At 37.6% G+C, this 24,343-nt stretch overlaps 1 protein-coding gene across 4 annotated transcripts in view; it reads right to left on the bottom strand.

The window, feature by feature from the left end:
* Positions 1-484: 484 nt before the first annotated feature.
* TDRD1 (tudor domain containing 1) overlaps positions 485-24,343 on the bottom strand; it is a 74,590-nt gene continuing 50,731 nt past the window's right edge. The window contains exons 12-26 of one of the 4 annotated variants that reach the window (XM_055248538.2): positions 23,430-23,597; positions 23,213-23,320; positions 22,139-22,309; positions 20,585-20,827; positions 20,059-20,196; positions 16,500-16,610; positions 15,572-15,742; positions 13,317-13,592; positions 12,683-12,802; positions 11,458-11,574; positions 7,917-8,084; positions 6,830-7,057; positions 6,176-6,222; positions 6,007-6,094; positions 1,503-2,690 (exon numbers count right to left, since the gene is read on the bottom strand). In XM_055248538.2, the coding sequence (XP_055104513.2) occupies positions 2,659-2,690; positions 6,007-6,094; positions 6,176-6,222; positions 6,830-7,057; positions 7,917-8,084; positions 11,458-11,574; positions 12,683-12,802; positions 13,317-13,592; positions 15,572-15,742; positions 16,500-16,610; positions 20,059-20,196; positions 20,585-20,827; positions 22,139-22,309; positions 23,213-23,320; positions 23,430-23,597 (2,186 nt within the window). In that variant the 3' untranslated portion in view covers positions 1,503-2,658. Of the gene's footprint in view, positions 551-1,502; positions 2,691-5,121; positions 6,095-6,175; positions 6,223-6,829; positions 7,058-7,916; positions 8,085-11,457; positions 11,575-12,682; positions 12,803-13,316; positions 13,593-15,571; positions 15,743-16,499; positions 16,611-20,058; positions 20,197-20,584; positions 20,828-22,138; positions 22,310-23,212; positions 23,321-23,429; positions 23,598-24,343 lie in introns of those variants that run through there. The other 3 variants (XM_063617463.1, XM_063617468.1, XM_063617467.1) reach the window with 3 other exon arrangements.

The raw sequence follows: 24,343 nt of genomic DNA on the forward strand, positions 1-24,343 counted from the left end.
GCAAGAACTTTCCTAGGAAAATCAGACTGCAGCGCGTAGATCAGGGCAATACCAGAACGTTAATGGTTGGTTCTCTGGGTGAGCCATCTGCAGTTCTCACCCTGTGCAACTGGGCAGTAACCTTACTTCTAACAGAACCTCACCACCTTAATTCTGGCAAGCAAAACCATTCTACCATTCTTTCTTAACTGCATGTTTAGAACCACAGGTTACCCTCCAATTCCCTTTATCTGGAAAAAGCAAAAAACACTCCAACAATTTTGTGTGTATTAAGAGCTGTTTGGATGCAAGTCGGGCCACAAAACCACCTACATGGTGAGGAGCCCAGGTATCCTCTTTGGCTGATCCTGGAAGAGCTCAACTTGCCAAATCCAGGCAGCTGTGTTGGTGAGGAGCCTATTAGTAACACTAATGATCTATTGCTCGCGGCTGACAGTCTCTCAGCAGTGAGCCTCACAACGACTTAATTTCTTTCTGGGAATTTGGCAGCTTAGGGTCCCGCTGGTGAGGATCTTCACGTGTTGGTTTCTTCACGTGTTGGTTTCCGGAGCTGTTATTACATAGCAAGAGAGATCAATTTCAGAATAGTAATTAATCCTCATTCACAATTTTGAGACTTTTACATTTCTAGCTGCAGCAAAAGAATTTTAGCAAAACAAGAAGCGTATCAAATATGCCCCTTTTTCCCCCTGTCAACCCCCAGAAGTTCACTGTTCTTATGATAGAAATCTCCTCCCTGGAAAACTGGAGAAGATTTATCTTAATATTTACAAGGCCTCCACCCAAGACTAAATCATTTGTTCAGATACATGGTCTCAGCTCTACGGTACTTATCACCAAACCAGATATTCTGAGGGGATCTGAAAACTGAAGCTCTACTGTATTTATGACCAAACCAGATATTCTGAGGGGATATGAAGAACATATCAGCTGGTATGACAGAGCTATGCTGGCCCTAATAAAAAATCTGGCACATACCTCAATGTCAGACTCATAGCTGGAGCTCAAATATTCATTGAACAAATGAAACATGCATGAATTAAAATCGGAAACATGTTAAATCTACTCAGAAGGAAGACCTGATGATCCAGTATGTCTAATTAATCCAAGAGACATTTAACCCATATCTCTATTTGTGAGGCTAGTGCTATAGATATTAGTCTCTTTTGGAGAACAAGGCAAATTAGCTAAATCAGCAAATAATATTAAATTCCATTTAATTAAAAGTTCCTATTCAAATGTCTAGTACCATAGGATAAAATGTTACAATTTGAAGACAAACAATGACTCCTGATTTTTCTGTGTTCCTTGACTTGTTTCCCTAATTTTCCTTAATAAAACGGCAATTGTGGGATCACATATTCTTGTTATTTCCTCTGTGGTTACAATAAAGCAGACAGTATGAACACATTAAGCCTCTAATTTTCCCAGTATGTACAAGAAAGAAAAGGAAATTGGCAAAAATGCCTGCAATAAGAAAACAAGAGAAAGCTGGTTGGGAAGTGAAATAATTTTATTGGGCAAAGCAGCGTGAACTTTTATCTAACAGAAGCACATCAGTGTTTTAACAACTTTTTACATGAGGAAATATCCCATTTAACAGATTAGACAACATACATTGCCAGTAAAAGCAAAAAAAAAAAAAAAAAAAAAAGTCTTTTAAGTATCTGCTATGAGTTGGTGAGAAACATCTTAGGTTTCATAGTCTGACAGTTAAATCATGAAAAAAATTCAAACTTTGGGGTTGGCAGGAAAGTCAGCCGGCCCATAATTCTGCATATGTGTGGTTTAGGAGAATTTGAGATTATTTTATATGTTTCAGGAAAAATAAATACTCTTCATTTTTTTTTTAATCTTAAACTGATAACTGTATTTGGGTTTCAGAAACAGTAAATTCTATCTACAACAACAAAAATCTAGCTACAGATTTCTAAGGTTGTGGACACAGCAGGAGAGGGAACATAAAGTTCCTTCTCCAGTTAGAGTGATCCAGAGGTCAGACTCTGTGCCCGAAGGCCAAAAGAAAAATAATCCAATTAAGGATGGAGAGAAAGAAATTGATGACCTCCGAGTGAACAGAAAAAGATAACAAAGAAACACAAAAGCAAAGGACATTATGTGGAAGAGGCAGATGACAGAGAATGCAGGGAATATTACAAAATATTTCAAATGGACAGAAAATAAAACTCACCCACTAACTAGTTGTTTTTTTTTTTTTTTTCTTTTAAACACAAAATCTGTCACCCAGGCTGGAGTGCAGTGGCACTATCATAGCTCACTGTAACCTTGAACTCCTGGCCTCAAGGGATCCTCCCACCTCAGCCTCCCAAAGGGCTGGGTGTGAGCCACTGCACCTGGCCTTCCTTCAGTACCTTTAAGTAATAAAAAGTTACATATATAGCAGAAATCCCTTATGTATTCCTTGCCAGTATTCTCATTGATTTGGTGTGAATTTTTACGTAATACTTATTTGGTGGAAGGAACTTAGAGGAAAATAAAAACCACCAACCTAACAGGAGAATGGCAGGCAGGCAGGCAGGCAAAAACGGAGGGATAGAAGGTCATTACAGAGAAAGTGGACAAAGAAAAGGTTCCCATAAATAAAAACACCAGCTGCTGTACTTTCTCTCCTAAAGCTAGCCTTTGCTGTTTCCTGTCTCATAAGGGTTTACCTCCAAGAGAGGCTGTTTCTGAAAAAGAAAAAAACCAACTATCGTTATGCCTTATACAAAAACTCAATTGCTATGGCTTTTAATTTCAAATACAAGCAAACAAAATATTCACTTTTAACTGAAATTACGCATTTAAGTCAGAACTGTCAGTTAAGAAAATAAATGACCACCATAACATAGCATAATATACGCTAAATATAGCTGTTTATACTCCCCTTCACAAATATAACATATAGCTGTTTGCACTCTCCTTATATATAAAAGATATCTGACATTAACTTGTGTCTTGAAACATCACTTGAGCAACAGATTACAGAGGGTTTTATGTTCATATCACCACAGCACTTCTGTTTTAGCAATTTTACAATTAAATTGCTAACAATTAAATTTCTCCAGAGATGATGAAATACATGTGTTTGTCTTTTATTTTTTTGAGACAGGGTCTCACTCTGTTGCCCAAGCTGGAGTGCAGTGGCGCCATCTCGGCTCACTGCAACTTTCGGTTCCTGGGTTCAAGCAATTCTCCTGCCTCAGCCTCCCCAGTAGCTGGGACTACAGGTGCATGCCACCTTGCCTGGCTAATTCTGTATTTTTTTTAGTAGAGACAAAGTTTCACCATGTTGGCCAGGATGGTCTCAAACTCCTGGGCCTCATGTGATCTGCCTGCCTCAGCCTCCCAAAGTGCTGGGATTACAGGCCTGAGCCACCATGCCCAGCCAAAATAACATTTTTACACCCATTCTATCTCAAAGAATAATTTAAAGGAGTAAATATTCAGCTCTATTTCCACCACAATGAAGTAATGCTTAAGCAACCATGTACTTCATTTTTTCCTAATAATGTAACCCTCTAGTTTCATGCCCTATGTAACCGATCTGATCTAAAAGGATACTGTACACGTAGCAGCTAAGGGAAGTTGAGACAACTGTTTTGAGTCGTAAGACCTAGTTTCAGCCAGTGTGTGATTTTTGACAGTCATGTAACCCTCTCTGAGCCTCAGCTTCCTTAACTGTAAAATGGGTCCTACTTTCTTTTCAAGGGCATTGTGAAGATTAAGTATGTGAGTAGATGTAAAAATGCTTTGTAAATATGCACTACCCAAACACAAGGTATTGCACTGTATTCAAATGTAAATACAATATCCATTTATTCCCACAGTAAGGAAAAATCCAGTTCAACTACTATGCTTTAAATCAAGTTTTCTGTTGAAAGCTACTAAGCCCTGTCTTAAATCTATCAAGAAACAATGAAATTTCACTTTAAGTTTTATGTGTAAGCACTCTCAATATCCTTAGGAAAAAGGCCTATTACACAGATAAGAACATACAGGCCAACCAACTTGGTAAAAATGTAATGACTTGGTGGCTGGGCACGGTGGCTCACGCCTGTAATTCCAGCACTTTGGGAGGCCGAGGAGGGCAGATCACGAGGTCAGGAGATCGAAACCATCCTGGCTAACACGGTGAAACCCTGTCTCTACTAAAAATACAAAAAAATTAGCTGGGCGTGGTGGCGGGCACCTGTAGTCCCAGCTACTTGGGAGGCTGAGGCAGGAGAATGGCGTGAACCCGGGAGGCGGAAGTTGCAGTGAGCCGAGATCGCGCCACTACACTCCAGCCTGGGCAACAGAGTGAGACTGTCTCAAAAAAAAAAAAAAAAAAAAAAAAAAAATATATATATATATATATATATATATATAGTGACTTGGTACTAGGACTAAATTCCAGAAATCCATGCCATTGCATGTTCCTTGATCTATGAAATCAAAATCACCATTAAGTTTAAGATTAGCCAGGTGTGGCAGGGTGTGCCTATAGTCCCAGCTACTCGGGAGGCTGATGTGGGAGAATTGCGTGAACCTGGGAGGCAGAGGTTGCAGTGAGCTGAGATCACGCCATTGCACTCCAGCCTGGGTGACAGAGCAAGACTCCGTCTCCAAAAAAAAAAAAAAAAAAAAGATTAAGATTTTAAGCTCAAACACACAAAACAGTCAGTATTAAGACAATATATTAGAAAGGACTGAAAGTTGTCATAACCCAAAATTTGTGACACAAAACATGAGAATCAAGATAGTTGATCTTGCATTAATTACATTTAGCTTATAATTCAGTTGACCTTTCCTAAAAAACAAAGAAACAGTCTATTACAACATGAAAGATATGTTTTAACACAGTTGGCAGTTGGTTCCTACTTGAGAGTTACTACACCCATAAAAGATTCATGAAGAGTAATACGACCACCTCTTGAACTATTTCCAAACAGTCTAACATAAACTTGTTAACCAACAAAAGTGCACATATTAAGTAAATCAAAGTTCCTTTGCTTTTGGCTGGAACTCTAACAACTCAAAGTGGTGAGGAGAGACAACTTTATTCTGAGATCAGAAGTTGTTCTTTGTTGTTGGTTTTTTTTTTTTTTTTTGAGACAAAGTCTCACTCTGCCCCCCAGGCTGTAGTAGCAGTCTTGGCTCACTGCAACCTCCGCCTCCTGGATTCAAGTGATTCTCCTGTCTCAGCCTCCCAAGTAGCTGGGATAACAGGTGTGCACCACCATGCCCACCTAATTTTGTATTTTAAGTAGAGGCAGTGTTTTGCCATCTCGGCCAGGCTGACCTCGAACTCCCAGGCTCAGGTGATCTGCCTGCCTCAGCCTCCCAAAGTGCTGGGATTACAGGTGTGAGCCACCACCCCCAGCCCTGATCAGAAGTTCTAATTGGCTCTTAATCAAAAATTTATTTCTGAGATCCATCTTACAACAAAGGATCCCAGACATTTAAAAAATGGGGGTGGGGAGGAACACTGATTTAAAACTCACCAGTATGTTCTTTAGACACTAGAATCACCACAGCCAAAAGCAGGGAGTATGTTTTGTTTTTAAATGAAAAATACCCTCAGTGCAGCCCACTTTCCGTTCTTGGCCCTTTAGATACCCCTCGCAAAAAGTGCTAAACATATTTACAGCAATGTGCATAAGTGAGATCTGAGTTAATTTCAGATCTAGACAAAAAATCTGAGGCTAAGCTTTATGTCACAACAAGTTTTACAAGTCCCTCCACATATCAATAACATAGGATTCACAAAACCAACCAACAGTAAGGAAAGGCTATTACAACTGGAATACCCATGGGGGTTCAGTTCCGTTAGCAGTGGCAAAGGAAAACGATCAGGTAAACCTACAAAAACAGCAGGAGCATTATGACCAAACCTCAGATCATTAAATCACAAAAGTACAGCCTTACAATAGGTTCCACTCCGTTAGCTCTATCCTGAAAACATGCCTGAAGATGTCCTATTGGTGATCACAGAAGAGACGAAAACATACAATCTAACTTAACTTTTTAACAGTTTTTTCATTTCAATAAATTTATTTTGATTTGTCGAATTGTTTAAGAGGAAGAGAAGAATATGTTCATGTTTTTCAACCTGTGGGTGAAAAAGAAACCATATGATTTAATTTCTAAAAATGTTAGGAGTATAACTTCACTTAAAGGAAATTTTACCTACTTGTTTCTGTAACTCTGCGCAGCAGCAATTCATCCTATACCTCTTTTCTAAAAGTACAAGAAAAATAAGCCATTAGATAACATATAATGTAAAGAAGAAAAACTTGGGAGTGTAAACATATACAGATAGCTCTCCCCCTTGCGCATGGGTTCCGACTACAAAGACCTAGATGGATCCATTTGGGCTTTGAGATTATCTACTACCATGGTCTGGATTTGACCACATTAACAACCCATGTCTCCAAGGGTTTGCTTGTCAATCATCTCTCTTTTTGATTGAGGCCAGGTCTGTCAAATATACATCTTACAAAGTACCAGGAAGATGGAATCTCAAAAATATGACTTCTCATTTTGATCAGGATAGATAGATAGGAAATAAGGAGCACGCAGAATGCCTGGCATTTTCAAAGCTCTTGGTGTCAATTCCCACAGCAGTGCTGACAAGTCTGATCTAAGGACTATCTGGACTCAGAGGACTGCCTCCATCAAAGCGGCCCTCCCAGGCAGCCACAGGAATCAGAACCCTGCCACTGGATTTGTGGAAGAGGAGAAGAGAGTATGGCATGGGGAGTTAGAAAAGGTCAAGTCAACTAAATTGATTATCTGTTATTCCTCACACTTAACATCTGTTATTAATAACACTTGAAAAGAATACCTGTATTTAAAGCACTCTGCCTTTGAGGTGTGATGTTTTTTGCCAGACCAAATGCCACCAGCTTATCAGCTACATCGACAGTCCCATTATCAGAACATTTCTCAACTGACACTGTATGGACATTCTTTGTAATTCCTTTCACAGAAAGCATTACATTCTGATTCAACATGAAATTTTTTAATAGCATTATTATTAATTGAGAAGAGCTTCCATTCAATTCCATTAATCCTGGAAAAAAATGGATATTACAGTATTTTAGTCCCTTTTAAAAAGATAGAATTTAGATAAATTATCTAATAATAATAAGCAAAAGGCTTACTGGACTTCAGCTGGATTTAGGTATGTCTTGATGTACTACCGCTGTTGCATTACAAAAGGCAAATTTATTCAATACATATTGATTGATCACCTAACAAGGCATCAAGCCCTAATCTTGGACCAGAGGGCACGAAACAGACACATCTGTCCTTCATATATTCCAACAGGGAAACAAAGATAATTTTCCAACTCTGAGTCAAAACCTGAGAGGACCATGAAGCAATCGGTATGGTATTATCTGCAAGTCCTCTGCATAAGGACATCAGGAGCGACAGTAAAAAGCTACTTTAAGTATTTTTGTTTACTTTATTCAAATTCCAACTAAGGAGTTGAATATATGCAGATTTATCATTCATAAGGTAGCCAAAAATGGTGTCATGTGAATGCCTTTAGTCCCTAAAGAGAGATGTGACAAAGCAGAAAGACCCCAAATGAGAGGTCAGACACCCTGGTTCACAGACACCAGACACCCTGTTTCACATTGTGGCCCTGCCACTTACTAGCTTAGCAACCAGGGGCAAAACCGAATCTCTGAACCCTGGCCCTCTGAAACTAATCTATAAAACAAAGACTGACTGAGTATAGTTTTTGTGAGAATTCGATATAGAATAAAGAATATGAAACTTACTTGAAAACTCTTAATATTTAAAAACATTAAGGCAGTTACTGGAAATATCCATCCATTTGATTCAGACTTAGAGCTATGAAACATAAAGAGGAAAAAAAAAATACCCAGAAACCTAAATTGGAAAGTGACTTAGCTGTCTACCTTCAAGTGAACATCTAATAATTTGGAAAGGAAGCGCCAGGTGGCTAGAGGTGATTGGTTGCACTCTGCAAAGAGGCAGGGTTTCAATGTTTCCATAGTCTGCATAGAGCACTTCCACATCAGTGTCTGATGTCCCCAGAACAACTGCACGATACCAAAAATCATCACCTGAAAATAGAATGAAATCTCAGGTAAGAACTTACAGTCAGTGACTCCTCCTACTTTAAGATGGTTATTCAGTTATATTTACATTAGCCTTAAAAATCCATGCCAAAATTTCTGGTTACAGTTCAAATTAAATACAAGCATTTACCTCTACATTCCTAGAAAGATGTAATAGAATTTTTTTTTTTTTTTTTTTTTTGAGACAGGGTCTCGCTCTGTAGCCCAGGCTGGAGTGCAGTGGCACAATCCTGGCTCGCTGCAACCTCCACCTCCCAGACTCAAGTGATCCTCTCACCTCAGCTTCTCGAGTAGCTGGGACTACAGGTATATACCACAATGCCCAGCTAATTTTTTATTCTTGGTAGAGATAGTCTTGCCATGCTGCCCAGGCTGGACTTGAACTCCTGAATTCAAGCTATCCTACTGCCTCAGCCTCCCAAAGTGCTGGGATTACAGGCGTGAGCCACCGCGCCCGGCCAGATTTTTTTTTTTTTAAATGCGTAAAATAAAGAACAAGAGAAAAGACAACAGAATATTGGAAGGGGGAAAGCAGATGCCTGAATGAAAATGATTTAGTAGAGCCATGGTAGCTCAACCACAGTTGGCAGTGGGGAAGCCAAGAAGCATCCCAGCTCACATCACAAATCCCCAACCCCTGAAGTCTCAACGATTGGTGCTACTCATTCAAAAGTAGGAGTTAAGATGGAGTTGGAAATGAAGACTGGCCAAGGAAGCAGAGTTACTTGCAAAGACATCTCAACAGGCTTTGGTTCATACACTCATTTACATATAACACCTATTTTTAAAGTTGCTAAAGAGAATGGTGAGCTTTATGTTCCCATGTTTTAATAATGCTGCTACTTGAGGGCAGAAGACTGGAGGTTTCCTCTCCTGAGAGAATGAACCACAGAGGCCATGGACTGGAGAACATGAGGCAGAGCAGACCAGGGAGAGTTTAACACTGGCAGGCAAGCTGTGCACTCCAGACAGGAGGCCACCAGCCCATGTGACAGCCCATCAAGATGGTGACACTGGGAGTTTGCAGTGAGATGGCAGAGCCAGATCACCCACAGTGAAGGCCACCAGTGGAAAAGCCCCTGCCCATTCTCAAAGCAACTTCCCAATAACTTCTCAGTGCCCCATCTTAAATACAGGAACAGCACAGGATCACCAGAGATTTGCAGAAAGCCTCTAACATCACAGAGGAGACCAAAACAAAACAGGACCTTAGGGAAACCAAGGCAGGAAACCAAGGAGGAAGATGATAATGAACATTAGAAGACTGACAGTAACATCCTTGGAGAAATGACATTCCACTCTTGAAAGAACAGGGTAGTATTAAAGCACATATACATGAAAAACAAAACAAACAAAAAAGCTATTGAAATTAAAAATGTGATAGAAATGAAAACCTAAATTTAAAAAGTTGGAAGGTGAAATTGAGGAAATCTCTTTAAAAACAAAAAAGATGAAAGAGAGAAGAGGACATTTAGCAGAAGAGTTCAAATTCAGCATTAGAAGACTTGAAGCTCCTAACAGAACAGAAAACAAAGGGAACTAAAAGCATTAATTCAGGAAAGTTTCTCAAACTGAAGCTCATGAATTTCTAGACTTAAGGGGTCCACCCACTGAGTGTCCAGCAAAATGGTAGAAAAAGAAACACCATACTAAGGTCACATCATAAATTTCAAAACAGGTGAGGAGAATACTAATAGTTCCAGAAAGGCGGAAAAAACATACGAAGTTTGTGGAATCCGGAATAACATTAATCTTTTGACCAGAAACACCAATAGCTAAAACACAATAAAAGCAGTGCCTCAAAATCTTAAGTGAAAAACCATTTCCAATCTAGAATTCTGTATCCAGGCAACCTATCAATTAATTATTAGGCTAAAGACCTTTTCGAACACGGGAGTTAACAGAAAATTTGTCTTACATGCACCTTTTCTCAGCTTCTGGAGGACAGGATCCACCCAAATACTGGAGTAAATCAAAAGGGAAGTCGGGGATCCAAAAAACAAGGTAGGACGAGGGAAGAAGAAATCTAGCTAACATGGTGTGGGGGGCAGAAGCGCCGTCCAGGAAACAACAGGGTCAGGGCTGAAACTATCTCAGCATGGTGAGGAAAAACCCAGGATAACAGCTCAGGTCTGGGGGACAAACAGCCTGTACAGGAGCAGACTGAAGGCTGAAGATGCCTCCAATATGGTAATAGTTGAGAAAGTACATGTTGTGTTCTTTGAGGGAATTTGCACTAATGCAGAGCACTGGAAATAATTAGTGACAGTCTATAGAACACTAACAACAACAAAAGTGGCAAAAGAGAATGTAATTGTAATACACTACACAGCTCAGCTCTGAACAGTGCTTATGCAGTCCTAATGAAGTAAGGCAGAATACTTACAGAACCAAAAATTGTGATTTATCCTGGGAAGAAAGGGCAAGTGTAGATCCAGTTCTCATACAAAAGAAAAACAAAACTAGTGTGCAATATCTGCAAGACCATGAAGTTTGAAGGTCCCCAACTTGTGCCCCCCAACAAAAACAATTTGGTGCCCATCTAACCACAAAAATGCCTTTGTGAGAGGTTTGGGATCCAGATGGGGGGTTTTCAAACGCCACTGGAGCCCAAGATTGAGGAAGGCTCTTTGAGAAGACAGGCCCGTGCCCCAGTGGCAGACTTTCAAGACCTTGTTCCCAGCTACTGACGGAAAGCAGCCCTGTCCCCAGGTGAACTCAACTCTAGCCCCACGTGGCTGCCATCCTGCCACTAGCCACCTCTGCCCAGGGACTGGCAGGAGCCATGCTTATCCATGCCCCCAGTAACAGGCCTGCCAATTGGACCTGACTGTGGACCATGAAGCAGCACTGTAACCTGGCTCCACTCCCACTTAACCTTGATCCCAGAAGCAAATCCAAGTGTTATTTATATTAGCATAGGAAATTTGTTAAAATGAGGTATTAAAACGGAGAATGATCAAAGTATACCCTCATCAATGAGCCTGACTCCCTGAGGCATTTCATCCTTTTAGTACATTACATTCACATATGGAACCCTATGAATTCTTTGCAACCCCTCCATAAATAAATGTAACATGACTGATCCACTAGAATAGTGTGGTTATCTCGAGCTGGTTATCTGTAAGTACTGACAAATTTGCAGAAATCTACCGATATCCTTGACTAAAAATAATCTACATAGAATGGAAAAGGTGAATGATCAACATATGAATTAAATCCACAACACTGCCTTCCTTAATTTCTCTCCCTAAACCAAATGAAATATGCAGCTAAAATACCAAAATCTACATAGTATCATGTAGAACAAAACAGACTAAATACCTTTCCTCAAATATTTCCCCTAAAAGAACCTTACTTGTGTATTTGGCACAGCATGCGTCTCCAATTCTTGGTCTATAGGGTGGTCGACTTTTTGGAGCATTGCAGTATTCTAATAATTCAGCTGTCAACATGCACAGCTTTTCCTGATTTTCTAAAATATATAAAAGCAATCTTTCGTGAAGAAAATTTCCAGTGCTACCATTAACAGTATACAAAAGAATGGCAAGTTAATCAATCCAAAAACCCTTTGTGTATTAAAATATACATATTTAAAATATATACATGTATATAAAATATACATTATACTTGAAAATAAATATACCCACTATTGGTTGCCATTTGCAGAAGGGATGCAATCAATACTGGGAGGGGGTAGGGAGGAAGCCTCCGGTGGATCAACTGCTTAATCAAGGTGGTTATACTGGTTTGTTCACTCTGTGAAAACTTATTAAGCTGTATTTTTACAATTGTTTAGTGTACTTTTCAGTGAGTGTTATACTTAATAAAATTATCCTTAATAGCATTTCCAATTCATCATACAACATGTTGTCAGGATCAAATAACCCTAAGCTTCTGCTTTTTAGTACACAAAGATCCTTTTGTAGTATTAGAGATAAATTTAAGAGCAGTTATTGGCATTACCATAGTTCTAACTTTGAAAATTTGAAACAAAAGTTTCATTTTTTCAGCTTTCAAAGTGCCTGCAAATTATACTAAAAAGACAGCACTCAACTTGCACTAACTCATCTTCAGATACTACAAGGATAAAGTCATACACATTTAAGAGATTCCTTAATTGCAACTTCCATGAAACAACAAAAGGAAAATTAAAAATAAATTTTTATATGCTACTTTTCTTCAAGATTCGTTCTACTGTGAAACAGTTTTCTACATCTCTAAGGTGTAGTAAAGCTATGATTATGAATGGATTACAAAGTCTTTTGATATATCTAAAGCAGTAAATATGATTCAGTATAGATGTGTTTTTTAAACAAGAAATTATACAGTAATTAAGGACACTTTTGTTATAAAAAGCCGTAGACCAGGCTACTGGGCAGGTAGGTGCTGACTGTAGTAGGGCTTCCCTTCATGTTCCCGCTAGTGTTTCATAACTAAATTTGCCTTAAGTGTTATGATCAGTTCTTCCTTAAAACAGTGAGCCTCTTCTCCCCTTCATTCCCAAACGAATTCAAGACCAGCACTTTCGTTTTACAGTTTAAAAGATGAGCATAAATATGTCTCAAATTTTGATTTCTTACCTGGCATCCCTTTTGGTAGAGCATAAAACAAGTTTGGGCTTATGATTTCTAATACATTTGCTTGTATGGTTTTATTCACTGGCAATTCTATCGTCTTCCATTGCTCAGCTGAAGAGGTAGCTGGAAACATACAAAACACAGGTCTCACACGGAATAAAAAAAAATTTACTGTTGTTTTCCTCAGTAACATATTTAATTCAATCATTTGTTCATCAATTGATTATCAACATTTCCAAATCCCCAAAACAAAAATCTGTATTTTTTCACAAAACAATCTATTCTATTTGAGGGATTTTGTGAGCAGTACAAAAAAGTTCAGTCTACAATGAAATCCTTGAACTATTACCCTCCTGTAGTATATTTCTGTATATTTCCATCTCTGTCAAATATTTAATATAATTCTTAAAATTTACTCATGCTTCTAAGTGAGATATCTCTGTATATGTTTATCTGATAAATACATTGAAATGTTTTTTCAATAATTTAATAATAATACAATTAATATTAGCCTACTAATCTATGTCTGTAAAGCGTATCTCTACAGGAAAATTGTCATTTATGATGGAAAAATTTTCATAGTCTCTGAGAGCAAAGAATAACACATTTAAACAAATAAATGGTTTTAAAATGTTACCTTGAAGTCCCTGTACATGAACTTGAAGCTCATGTTTATTAACAAGTCTGTCATTTGGTAAATCTTTAGGTGGTGAAGCAGATTTTAAAACCAGATGTTCATCAATCAGAACATCACTAATTATTTTGGGATAACGAGTGGAGAGATCGGTGAGTTCAACTCCTATCCCATTTTCAGTGACTTCAACCACTCTGGCTTGCAATTTTATCCCAGCAACACACATATGGAATCTTGTTGTGGCTTCTTCAGACCAATGTTTATTGCTAGACTGTATATCTGGAAAATAAGGACAGCAGTAAAAAGAATCCTATGAACAAGTTTCATTTTTGCTTTAGTAGTATCCAGGACCAGGTCTTTGCCAAGTTTACTTTCAGGTCAGCAATCCTGAGCATCTTCAATATTCAATTATATACCTACATCCTGCATGCCTGACTTAGAGATAATGCATTTGCTAATACACTCCAGGGTTTCAGGAGGCTCAGGATCTTTCCTTACATTCTCTGCTAACATATCTTTACCAGGCATTTACCAATAGAAAAAGGAGTACTGTTTTAGAATCCACCATCATGTTCTGTTATGTATAAAATCATGAGTTAACCATTATGCTGCTTTGTGGATAGTTTTCTAATAACTTCAAAATGTTTTTCATTATGTAAGCAAAAATTATTTTTCTTGGATAATTTTGGCTTATACCCTTGTTTTCTTAGCAGCGATTTTCAAACTTCAACATGTATCTCAATCACCTAGAGGCCTTGTTAAAACACAGACTGTGGGGCCCTACCCAGAGTCTAATTTTGGTAGGTCTGGGTCTGGGGTGGGGGCTGAGAATCTGCAGTTATTAACAAGTTCCCATGTTGATGTTGCTGGTTTGGGGGTCATAATTTAAGCAGCACTGGAATAAAATATGGTAATTAAGACCAATAATCTGGGCTGGGCACAGTGGCTCATGCCTGTAATCCCAGCACTTTGGGAGGTGGAGGCAGGCGGATCACCTGAGGTCAGGATTTCAAGACCAGCCTGACCAACATGGAGAAACCCCATCTCTACTAAAAATACAAAAAATTAGTCGGGCATGGTGGCACATGCCTGTAGTCCCAGCTACTTAGGAGGCTGATGAGGTAGGAGAATTGCTTGAACCTGGGAGGCAGAGGTTGCAGTGAGCCGAGATTGCGCCATTGCACTCCAGCCTGGGCAACAAGAGTGAAATCCCATCTCAAAAAAAAAAAAAAAAAAAAAAAATTAAAAAAAGAACAATAATCTGAAACATATTATAAAATAAATAGAAACAGAAAGAAGAAATAAAGCAGAAGAAATAAATCCATCTATGCTGCCTGACTTTACCACTGTTCACATTTTGGAATCTAACCATCCATAATTTTTATGTGCAGATGTCCAAAATACACATGCACACATACACACATTCTCTTACATATTCTATTATAAAGTTTTTATAATAACCGCTACTATAGGTACAATGCCAAGCACTGTTAAGTGCTTTATATTTTTCTCTTAACAACTCTTTGAGGAAGGTAGGAATAATTTCCAGATGAGGAAACAGAAGCACAGGAAGTTTAAATAATTTGCCTAAACGTCTCATAGACAGCAAGCAGCAGTTGGCTCTGACGTCTACTGTCTTCATCACAACACTCTTTTATAACCTGTTTTCTTCACTTAAATCATGAACAATTCTTCGTATCAATAACACATATTTAACATCATCTTAATGACTGTGCAATAGACAGCTAAACATGCAGAACTCTGAGTGCCAGACCCTGTCCTAAACCTTCATTTAATCCTCCCAACAACCCTACGAAATAAGTACTATCATTGTCCATTTTATGGATCATTTACCCAATCCACTATTATTGACTATTTACGTTATTCTGCCATTATTAACAGCGGTGTGATAATTATTTTTGTAACCTATTCTGTGCAATTCCTGGATTTCTCTGGGATAAATTACTAAGAGCAAAATTACTAAGTCAGAAGGTATGAACACTGGAGGTTCTTAAGGAATCCTGCCAATGCCTTCCAGAAGATCGTGCAGTTTTTACTCTCATGGTCAGTAAAGCAGCCGCTTCCCTACTCTGACAACACTGGATGTTTTGGTCAATATTGTAAATACATTTCTAAGTTTTATAATATGAAGCAGGATCTTCTAACTCACACAAAATGTTAACATTGTAGATATTAACACTTAGATTATATGCCCCAAGTATTAGCAAGTTGAGAAAGTTTCTTATTGTATACCATACCTGCTAACTGGCACCGTATTCCCTGAAAGGGAAGGTTTAAAAATGTTGATGGTATCATTCGGAGTTCATCTGCAGTAACTTCTTCGATGTTTCCATAATCCACAAAATGTACTTTAACATGTCCATTTGGTAAGATTTCCTTGATTAAAGCACGATACCAATTACCATCACCTAGGTTTAACACACAGTTTGTGACATGGAACATTTCCTTTCTATTGACACTTGAACTACTTATCTTGAAAAAAGCCACCCTTTGTCTAAAAGTAGGTAATAAATTTGCTTACTTTCCCAAATCATGCCTTTCATTTTTCAAAGTTCGAAAATCTCTAGAATGAATTCTCAAAATCTATTTTTAGACTATCTCCAAAATGTATAGTGCCATACTTTTACATTTGATATGAATTAAAGATTTCATTCATAACCTATCCAATAAACAGAATGTGAAGGTGAAGATAAGACTTGAATATACCTGTCAGTTTTGGAGATGTATAATACTCTTAGCACTAATGGCTCAGATGATTTTACTTGTTATGTGGTAAAATAATGTAAGTAGTAAATAGTAAAAAAATTATTGTAATGAAGATGTCTCAAATACTGTTTCAAAATACTGTAAATACTTATAGTAAGCAGAAGAAACAATGAACCTGCTGTGAACAGCTCTTCCATGAACTAACTTATTTTAATATTACCAGAAATTCTGGAAAGAAAAGCATTAAAATAATGTTTAATAAAGTTTAGGCAAGAAAGCATCACTTGGAGGTTCCTTGTTACAAAGAGAAGGAAAAACACATGACATCGTAAGCATTCATTTAGTCTTGGCCATGAAAAATGTTTGCTTAAGCATTAAGAAAATATGTACTAAAAATAAGGGTTGAATGTTAAGAAATATAAGGTTCTAAAAGTCAAGATTACATCAATTGCAACTTACCTGCAAAAAAAGCACAACAAGGTTGTCCTATCTCTGCCTTGAAACCAATAGGTAACTTCTGCTGGCAATGTTCTGCTAATGACTTGTTCAAATCATTGAGTTTCTTTAAAGCTGAAAATAAAATACACATAGGATTAAAAAATTAAGAACATATTAAAAAATACACAACATAGATTTTCCTTTAAAGTCAGAAAATGTGATTTTTATGATCAAGACAGGTGCCTCCCTAAACTACTATTAAGTCTACCCAATGCTTTTCTTTATTAAAAAACTACTGGGCAAATAAGTTGTTATTTAGTTAATACTTTCAATAAACCCAACATCAACGATTTACTGGGCAAAAAGAAACAATTAGAGCATGATTATCAGTACACTAAAGCATGAACTTTGCAGGGAGATAGGAAAACAGCATACAAGCCCATACAGAAGCTACATAAAAGCTGTCCTGAAAGTGACTATAATCACTAAATGGATGGCACAGGTAACGTATAAGAAGTCAGAGCTCATGAGCTCTGCATGCTGAGGGTTTCATAAAGAAATTCAAAGTACATCACATTTGAAGGAGAGGGTATTTCCAGAAGGAAGACATGGCTCTCAGACAAAGGACAGGATTATGAAATTAGGCAACCAAAAGTGGGCAGCAGGCTAGAGAAGCACAGAAGTGGAGAAGTGGCCACTGGAGAGAGACATTGGAGCTGTCTCCGCAAAATGCAGACCATGGAGAGCTTCTGAATGCAGAAGGGATCTAAACCACTTAGTAGGAGTAAAAGAAAAGCAAATGCCTTTTAAGAATGTGACAAAGGCTCATTTACTAAAATGGAAAATAAGTTCTTATGTTTCAGAAGTTTCGCCTTTCAGATTAGCCTAAATAAAGTTTAAGGACACACAATAGATAATGATACACTCTGTTGCTGGGGGATTGTTTGGCTGGCCTCTGAAGAACACTAGCTCTCAAAAGCACAAACACACATATTCCTTTGACCTAATACTCTCATTACAATTTTAGCAACTTGTCCCAGGGATCTAGTCCTAAAGTAAAAATCATAGTACAAGGATTTGTTTTAGTAATAAAAGCTTGGAAACCACTAATCCTGTATTTATCCACACTTAGTAGTGTGTATTTATCCACACTTAGGTTAAATCTCACAACTATGGGGCCAGATAGGACCTTAGTTATCTAGTTTAATGTACTTATTTAACAAAGAAAAACCAAGATTTGGAAAAGTTAAGATCAATGATGCTCACCAGAATGGCTCAAACAAAAAACAAAACACACAATGTTTGTGAGGATGTGGAGCAACTAGATGTTAACTTAGGTTAATTAAATTAGGATAAACCCACACAGTGGAATACCATGTAGCCATGAAAAAGAATAGACACTAAACAGCAATGTGGTATCACAGAGTGGCTCCTGAACAGAAAAAGGACACTAGTGGAAAATCCAGCAAAAACCAAATAAAGTTTGGGGTTCAGTTCATAGTAATATACCACTGTTGGTCTCTTTGTTGGAACAAATGTGCCACGATCACATGCTAACTACAGGAGAAGCTGGGTGAGGCGTATATAGGAACTCTATGTACCATCTTTGTGACTTTCTGTATACCTAAAATTATTCCGAAATAAAAACTGTTATTTAAAAAGAGACTGGAGAAAACAGTATGGTGAACTGATAGCCAAAATGTAGTGGAAGAAAAAACGCAAAAATTACTTACCATTTTATACTATTTATAGATATAGAAAAGGATTATATATACTCATACAAGCATATGTATAGAGTATCTCTGAAAAAAATATTTGGAAAATTGAGAAGAGGAACCAGAAAATTTACTTTCCACTATATATACTTTTGTAACTTTTGAAACATGTTTTCATGTTTCCTTCTTCATCTTTAGAAGTTTTATGTTTGTATAATCACCTTTAAAAATAAAAAAGAACTTCAAAATTGTAAATTTTATCCTATATGGAATGGTGGCCTACCAACCAGATGATTCTGAATGAAGAAATGACAAATCTCACAACTATGGGGTCAGACAGGGCCTTAGTTATCTTGTTTAATGTCCTTATTTGACAAAGAAAAACCAATATTTGGAAAAGTTAAGATCAATGATGCTCATCAGAATGGCTCAAATGAAAAAGAAAACACACAATGTTTGTGAGGATGTGGAGCAACTAGATGTTTCTTAATCACTTCAGAAACTGGCCTTTGTAGATGGGGAAGCTGCAAATTTACACACCCTTTATGACCTAATAATTTCATTCCTAGGTATGGACTCCATGAAAATGCCTGCACATGTGCACCAGATATGCTGTAATGTTCACAGCAACACTAATTTACAGCCCAAGCAAAACAGGCCAAGTGTCCAATGGTAGACAGAAACTGCAATACAATTCATAGAACACTATGCAGCAAGGAAAAACCAGATACAGATACATGTAACATACAATGGAACACTATGCAGCAAAGAAAAACAAAGTACAGATACACGTAACAATCTCACAGTGGAGGGGGCAGCAGCAAGGCTCAGAAGCTCGCATAGTGTGTAATTCCATTTCTAGAAAGTTCAAAACCAGAAAGAACTTATCTATGCTATTAGAAAGCAGGATGTTTACTTTTGAAAGAGAGAGGTGGCGGCTTGGGTGCAGTGGCTCATGCCTATAATCCCAGCACTTTTGGGAGGCTGAGGCAGGTGGATTCACAAGGTCAGAAGATCGAGACCATCTTGGCTAACACGGTGAAACCCCATCTTTATTAGAAATACAAAAAAAAAAAAAATTAGCTGCGCGTGGTGGCACGCAGCTATAGTCCCAGCTACTCTGGAGGCTGAGGCAGGAGAGCTGCTTGAACCTGGGAGGTGGAGGTTGCAGTGAGCCTAGATCGCGCCACTGCACTCAGGCCTGGGCAACAGAGCAAGACTATCTCAATAAAAAAAAAAAAAAAAAAAAGAAGAGGTAATGATGGGAGGGGATAGGAAGGAGACTTCTGGGATACTGGTAATGTTTTATTGCTTGACTTAGAGGCTGGTTATACAAGTGTGTGGAGTTTGTGATAATTCATTATGTTGTACTCCTACATACACATGTATCTATATGTTACACTAATACTTCAACACAAGTTAAATTTGTTTTTTGTTTGTTTGTTTGTTTTCCAGAGACACGGTCTAGCTCTGCTACCCAGGCTGGAGTGCACTGGTATGATCAAGCCTCACTGCATCCTTGAGTTCTTGGCCTCGTCATCCTCTTGCCTCAGCCTCCCAAAGTGTTGGGATCATAGGAGTGAGCCACTATACCAGGCCGAATTAATTTCTGTAAATGAATTTAGGAGATACTCTATGAAATGTAAACTGGTTTAAATATAAAGAGGCATTGTTGAAAATAGAAATAATGGCTTAAAAGAGAATAAAAGCTAACTAAGTATAACCAAATCTTTCTTGGAAATACAAATACCCATTTGGCTCTTCTTGGAAAGAGGTACTTTTATCACTTAGTAACAAACTCATGTGAAGTTATTATCTATGCCAATGTATTTGTAAAAAGAAACAAATGACAAGAATCAACTTACCATCCTCTTTAAGCGCATGGCAATAAAATTCTCCAGGACTATATATCACACAGACCACAACATCTACTGTTTGGTCAACAGCAAGTTCAACCCATGTCCACTCCAATAGATTTACTTTTCCTTCCACACCCAAGGGAACTGTGAAAATAATTAAACATTAAGTGGACATAGTGGTGGAGGGATGTAGCGAGGTTGGGGTGGCTGAGGAATCCACTTTTGAAGAACTGAATTTCCACTGACTTTTTAAGTGTCTTTATAGGAATATTAACCTTAAAGTCAGTCTTACAATAAATTATTATCTAAGTAAATTTCAAATTTACATTTCTGATCATCAGCTGCTGGCAACCTATAAAACTCCCCATAAAATCTTATTTTTCAACCATTCTTACAAGTATTTAGATGAATGCTTGATTTAAAAAGATGAAAGGCATTCAACATAAATTATTTTTATAAGTACAAGAAACTATTTATTTATAGAACCATCTGAACTCCAGAACAGGCATTATCCAGTAAACATTTGACTTACCACTGGTTTCTTTCATGTCACTGGGTTTATCTGTCACCATACTCTGTTCTCCCACGGCAAAGCCTGCATCTACGAGAACTTTGCTAACACTGACATCAGGTGTCTCGGATTTATCAATAAGCTCCACCAGGGAACTGTTTTCCAACTTGTCCACCACTTTCACTGTGATTATTCTGTTCTGTACCAGTTTTTTCATGAGACAAATAGCTTCTGGAGTCCAAATTCCTAATGATGGCTTTACTCCTAACAAAGAATTTTGAATCAATGTTACAATTATTCTTAAAGCATTTAGAAATTTAGCTCCTAATTTCCCCAAGTTAAACTTGAGAAACCTATGGCAAACACTGGAACGGAAACGTGTCACTTAAGAAGAACATAAAAATGAACGCATAATTAACATAGAAAAAGCCTGCTGGTGTGCAGTGGCTCATTCCAGCACTCTGGGAGGCCGAGGCAGATTTGAGACCAGCCTGGGCAACATGGCCAGACTCACATCTCTACCAAGAAAAAAAGAAAAAGAAAAAGCTTGTAAAAAGCTTCTATAATATGTAAAACAAAAACCACGTAATTCCACTGATAAACAATGTCCAGAAACACAAATCTACAGAGCCAGAAAGTAGATTAGTTATTACCTGGGCAGCAAGGACTAACCATAAATGGGCATGAGAGACCATACCGGGGTGATGGAAATGTTCTAAATCAGATTATGGTGATGTCTGTACAACTCAGTAAGTTTACTGAAAATTACTGAATTGTATAGTTAACACCTAAAGTGAACATTATGGTAGGTAGGAAAATTATAGCCCAATAAAATTAAGAAAGCCATAAACAAAAGTATAAAACAATCTCTGAAGATGTACTGGTCCCTTATATTAACATATGAAACATTGGTGGCACTTACAACTCAACACTGAAAGGGCACTTACAAATCAGCAATCCAACAGTTATGCTTCAGTCAGTTTATGAAATGCAAGGGCCAAGTAACTTACAAAAAAATGTTTAGCCTCACTGGTAATGAGGCGAATTGAAATGATTTCACCTTTAGCTCATCAAAATTGGCCGGGATGAAATAATATAGAAGCATCCCTTTGATGCACCAATGTGTACAAGAATGGACTCTCTCATACTTTTTCGTTGGGCATGTAAACTAGGTCAACCCTTTCTGGAAGAAAATGTACAATATGTATCACAAACATGAAAAGAAGGAGACTCACTGACCCGTTCCACCTGTGGGAATGTAGCCTAAGGAAGTATTTTGGGATGTAACTACATTTTGCAACAGGGCCTAAGGAAAAGATCTTGGATATGCTGCAAATGTAATACCTTTCTGAGATAGGATAATCTTTCTAAATTATGGCACGTTTGAATGAAGCCAACTAACTGACATGGAAAGAAATCTCTGATTTCTTTGGGATAAATGACATATATAGTAACTTTTAAGCATCTGATCATGATGTTGTTTTGAGAAGCAGCTTTTCCCTATTTCATGTATCTTTTCATGTTTCTTCATTTTTAGAATTTTTAAAGAATATGGAGGCTATAAAAATTTCATACCTGCTAGTACACACTTTATAGCTTGCATTGGCAATTCCAACAACTTTGGGATTATGGGACAAAGTCTCATCAAACTAAGGATTTCAAAGTTTCCATAATCTACATATCCAACCAGTACAGATTCTTCAGAAGCGTAAGCCAAAACAGAGGCACGGTACCACTGATCATCCTCTGAAAAAGGGAGAGACTCAATCTCAAATGATTTTTCCACTGTAGATGTAAACAAAAACCTTTCCTCCTCAACTTAGAGATGGTCATTTATAGATTTTTCTTTAATAGATATCAAGCTTATAGAACAATATGTTTGCTAATTTTGCTTATCAGAAGCCTTCAACTCCTAAAATGTAATATTAATAGCTTACTACAGTAATTACGTTTTACGCTGTAATCATTAGTTTACATGCCTTGTCTCTCCAGTAGAGTTAGCTCATTAGGATAGAGAACATATCCTGATGATGTGAATCACAAGGTCTCAATCAATACATGAAGCATTCAATAGCAAGACTAGTTTTAAAACACCTGGCAAGCATGAGTCAACCAGACTCCACTAACCAAGTGATGAATTTACTGAAGGATTACTGCGTCTCCCCTTCCATGAGGCCACTGGGCCTCTCTTGGGCAGAGAGTAACAGAACCCGGTTATCGCAAGGCAGAACTTGTACCGTCCAAAAGCTGCACCATGACAGCTCCACACTTCCAGGCCCTCTTGCTATTTCAATAAAACCGGTGAAGATATGAATCCGGAGAGGTTCCACATCCACCTATTAGCTTAAACCGAATTATCTTTACCAGTCCCCCAAACCAAAAGGCTGACAAAATAACCAAAAATACCTCCTTTTTATCTCCACCTCCTTGACACACACAGGTGCTCTGCCCTTACCCAGGTCAGACCACACTCCTTTCAACCAATTTAATTTGATCTATTTAAAAACATGATTGGTTCACTCTAATATTCAAGCTTTAAATCCAGCCATCAGTGCAAACCAAAGACTCTGTTTCAATGGTTTTTACTCAATTGTAAGTAAAAAAATAAATAAAAATAAATTTTAAAAATCAGTAATACTCTGTCCTTACCTGAGAACTGAGCACAACATATATCACCAATGGCTGGATAAAAATCAGAGCGTGGAGGCAACTGACCACAGTACTTGCTAAGGGATGCCTGAAGTTCAGCAAGCTTTCCTGCAGATAAAGATCACATCTTAAAGAAATACATATCTATACATTATTTCTACATATCAAGTCTCGAAGTATTTTAGCTTCACAGAGCAAGTCAAGAAAGCTGACTTACGGCCACTTTGCAGTTGTTGACAAAAGAAGTCTTCTGGTGTTTGAATGTGGGCAACCACACCACAAAACTCATCACCTACATTCAAAGTTAACACTTTCGGGATTAGGTCACTTTTGTCTACGACAATGTTGTTTTCAGTTGTCATTTTTCCAACATCTTCAGGATCACCTTATCAGAAGAAAACAGAAAAATAAGCCATTCTGTTTTCATCCACAGTAAAAAAAAAAAATTATCCATGCTTTAATCATTTTAAAAAGAATATGACTATGACTGCAAGGTTCCTGGAAGATGGCAGTCTGAGAGGTCATGGTGTTTCTTCTTCCCAATAATAAATGTTTATAATAAGGGCAGTTTTCAATGTCACCAAAAGCTAGACTGGTCCAAGAAAGAAAATCAGCCACTTATAAAAGACAAGTTCAGATCTAATTAAAACACTCTATAATACACTCTTTATAGTCCCTAAAAGAGTTCAAGAAAATGTAATTTGGAATACGTATCATCTCATTATACTCAAGTAGAAACACATCAGATTAGATTAGGACCTACTCACTGTAAAGTGAAAATGATAAACCCCATAGGGAACAATTTATTAGGATAAAATAATTAGAAATTTAAAATGCATTCAACAGTTCAAAAAAGATACAAGCAACATTAGTCACAAGTCAAGAGAAAAATAATTAGGGCTAACCTAAGAGTTTAAGAAGGAAAGGCTTCAAAAGCACAATGGAAAATAACTCAGAAGACAAAACTCACAGAAATGAAAAAAGTACATGGTTTATAAAATTCCAACTATTCATATATTTTTAGCATTGAGACTTAGAGACATTACGGCAACTTATCAGAATCCTGGAAGACAAAAACTACTACTGCTTTAAGGAACTAAAGGATAAGATATCATTCACATAAAACTAAGG

This window comes from Symphalangus syndactylus, chromosome 2 (genome assembly GCF_028878055.3).
Source record: "Symphalangus syndactylus isolate Jambi chromosome 2, NHGRI_mSymSyn1-v2.1_pri, whole genome shotgun sequence".
Lineage (NCBI taxonomy): Eukaryota > Metazoa > Chordata > Mammalia > Primates > Hylobatidae > Symphalangus > Symphalangus syndactylus.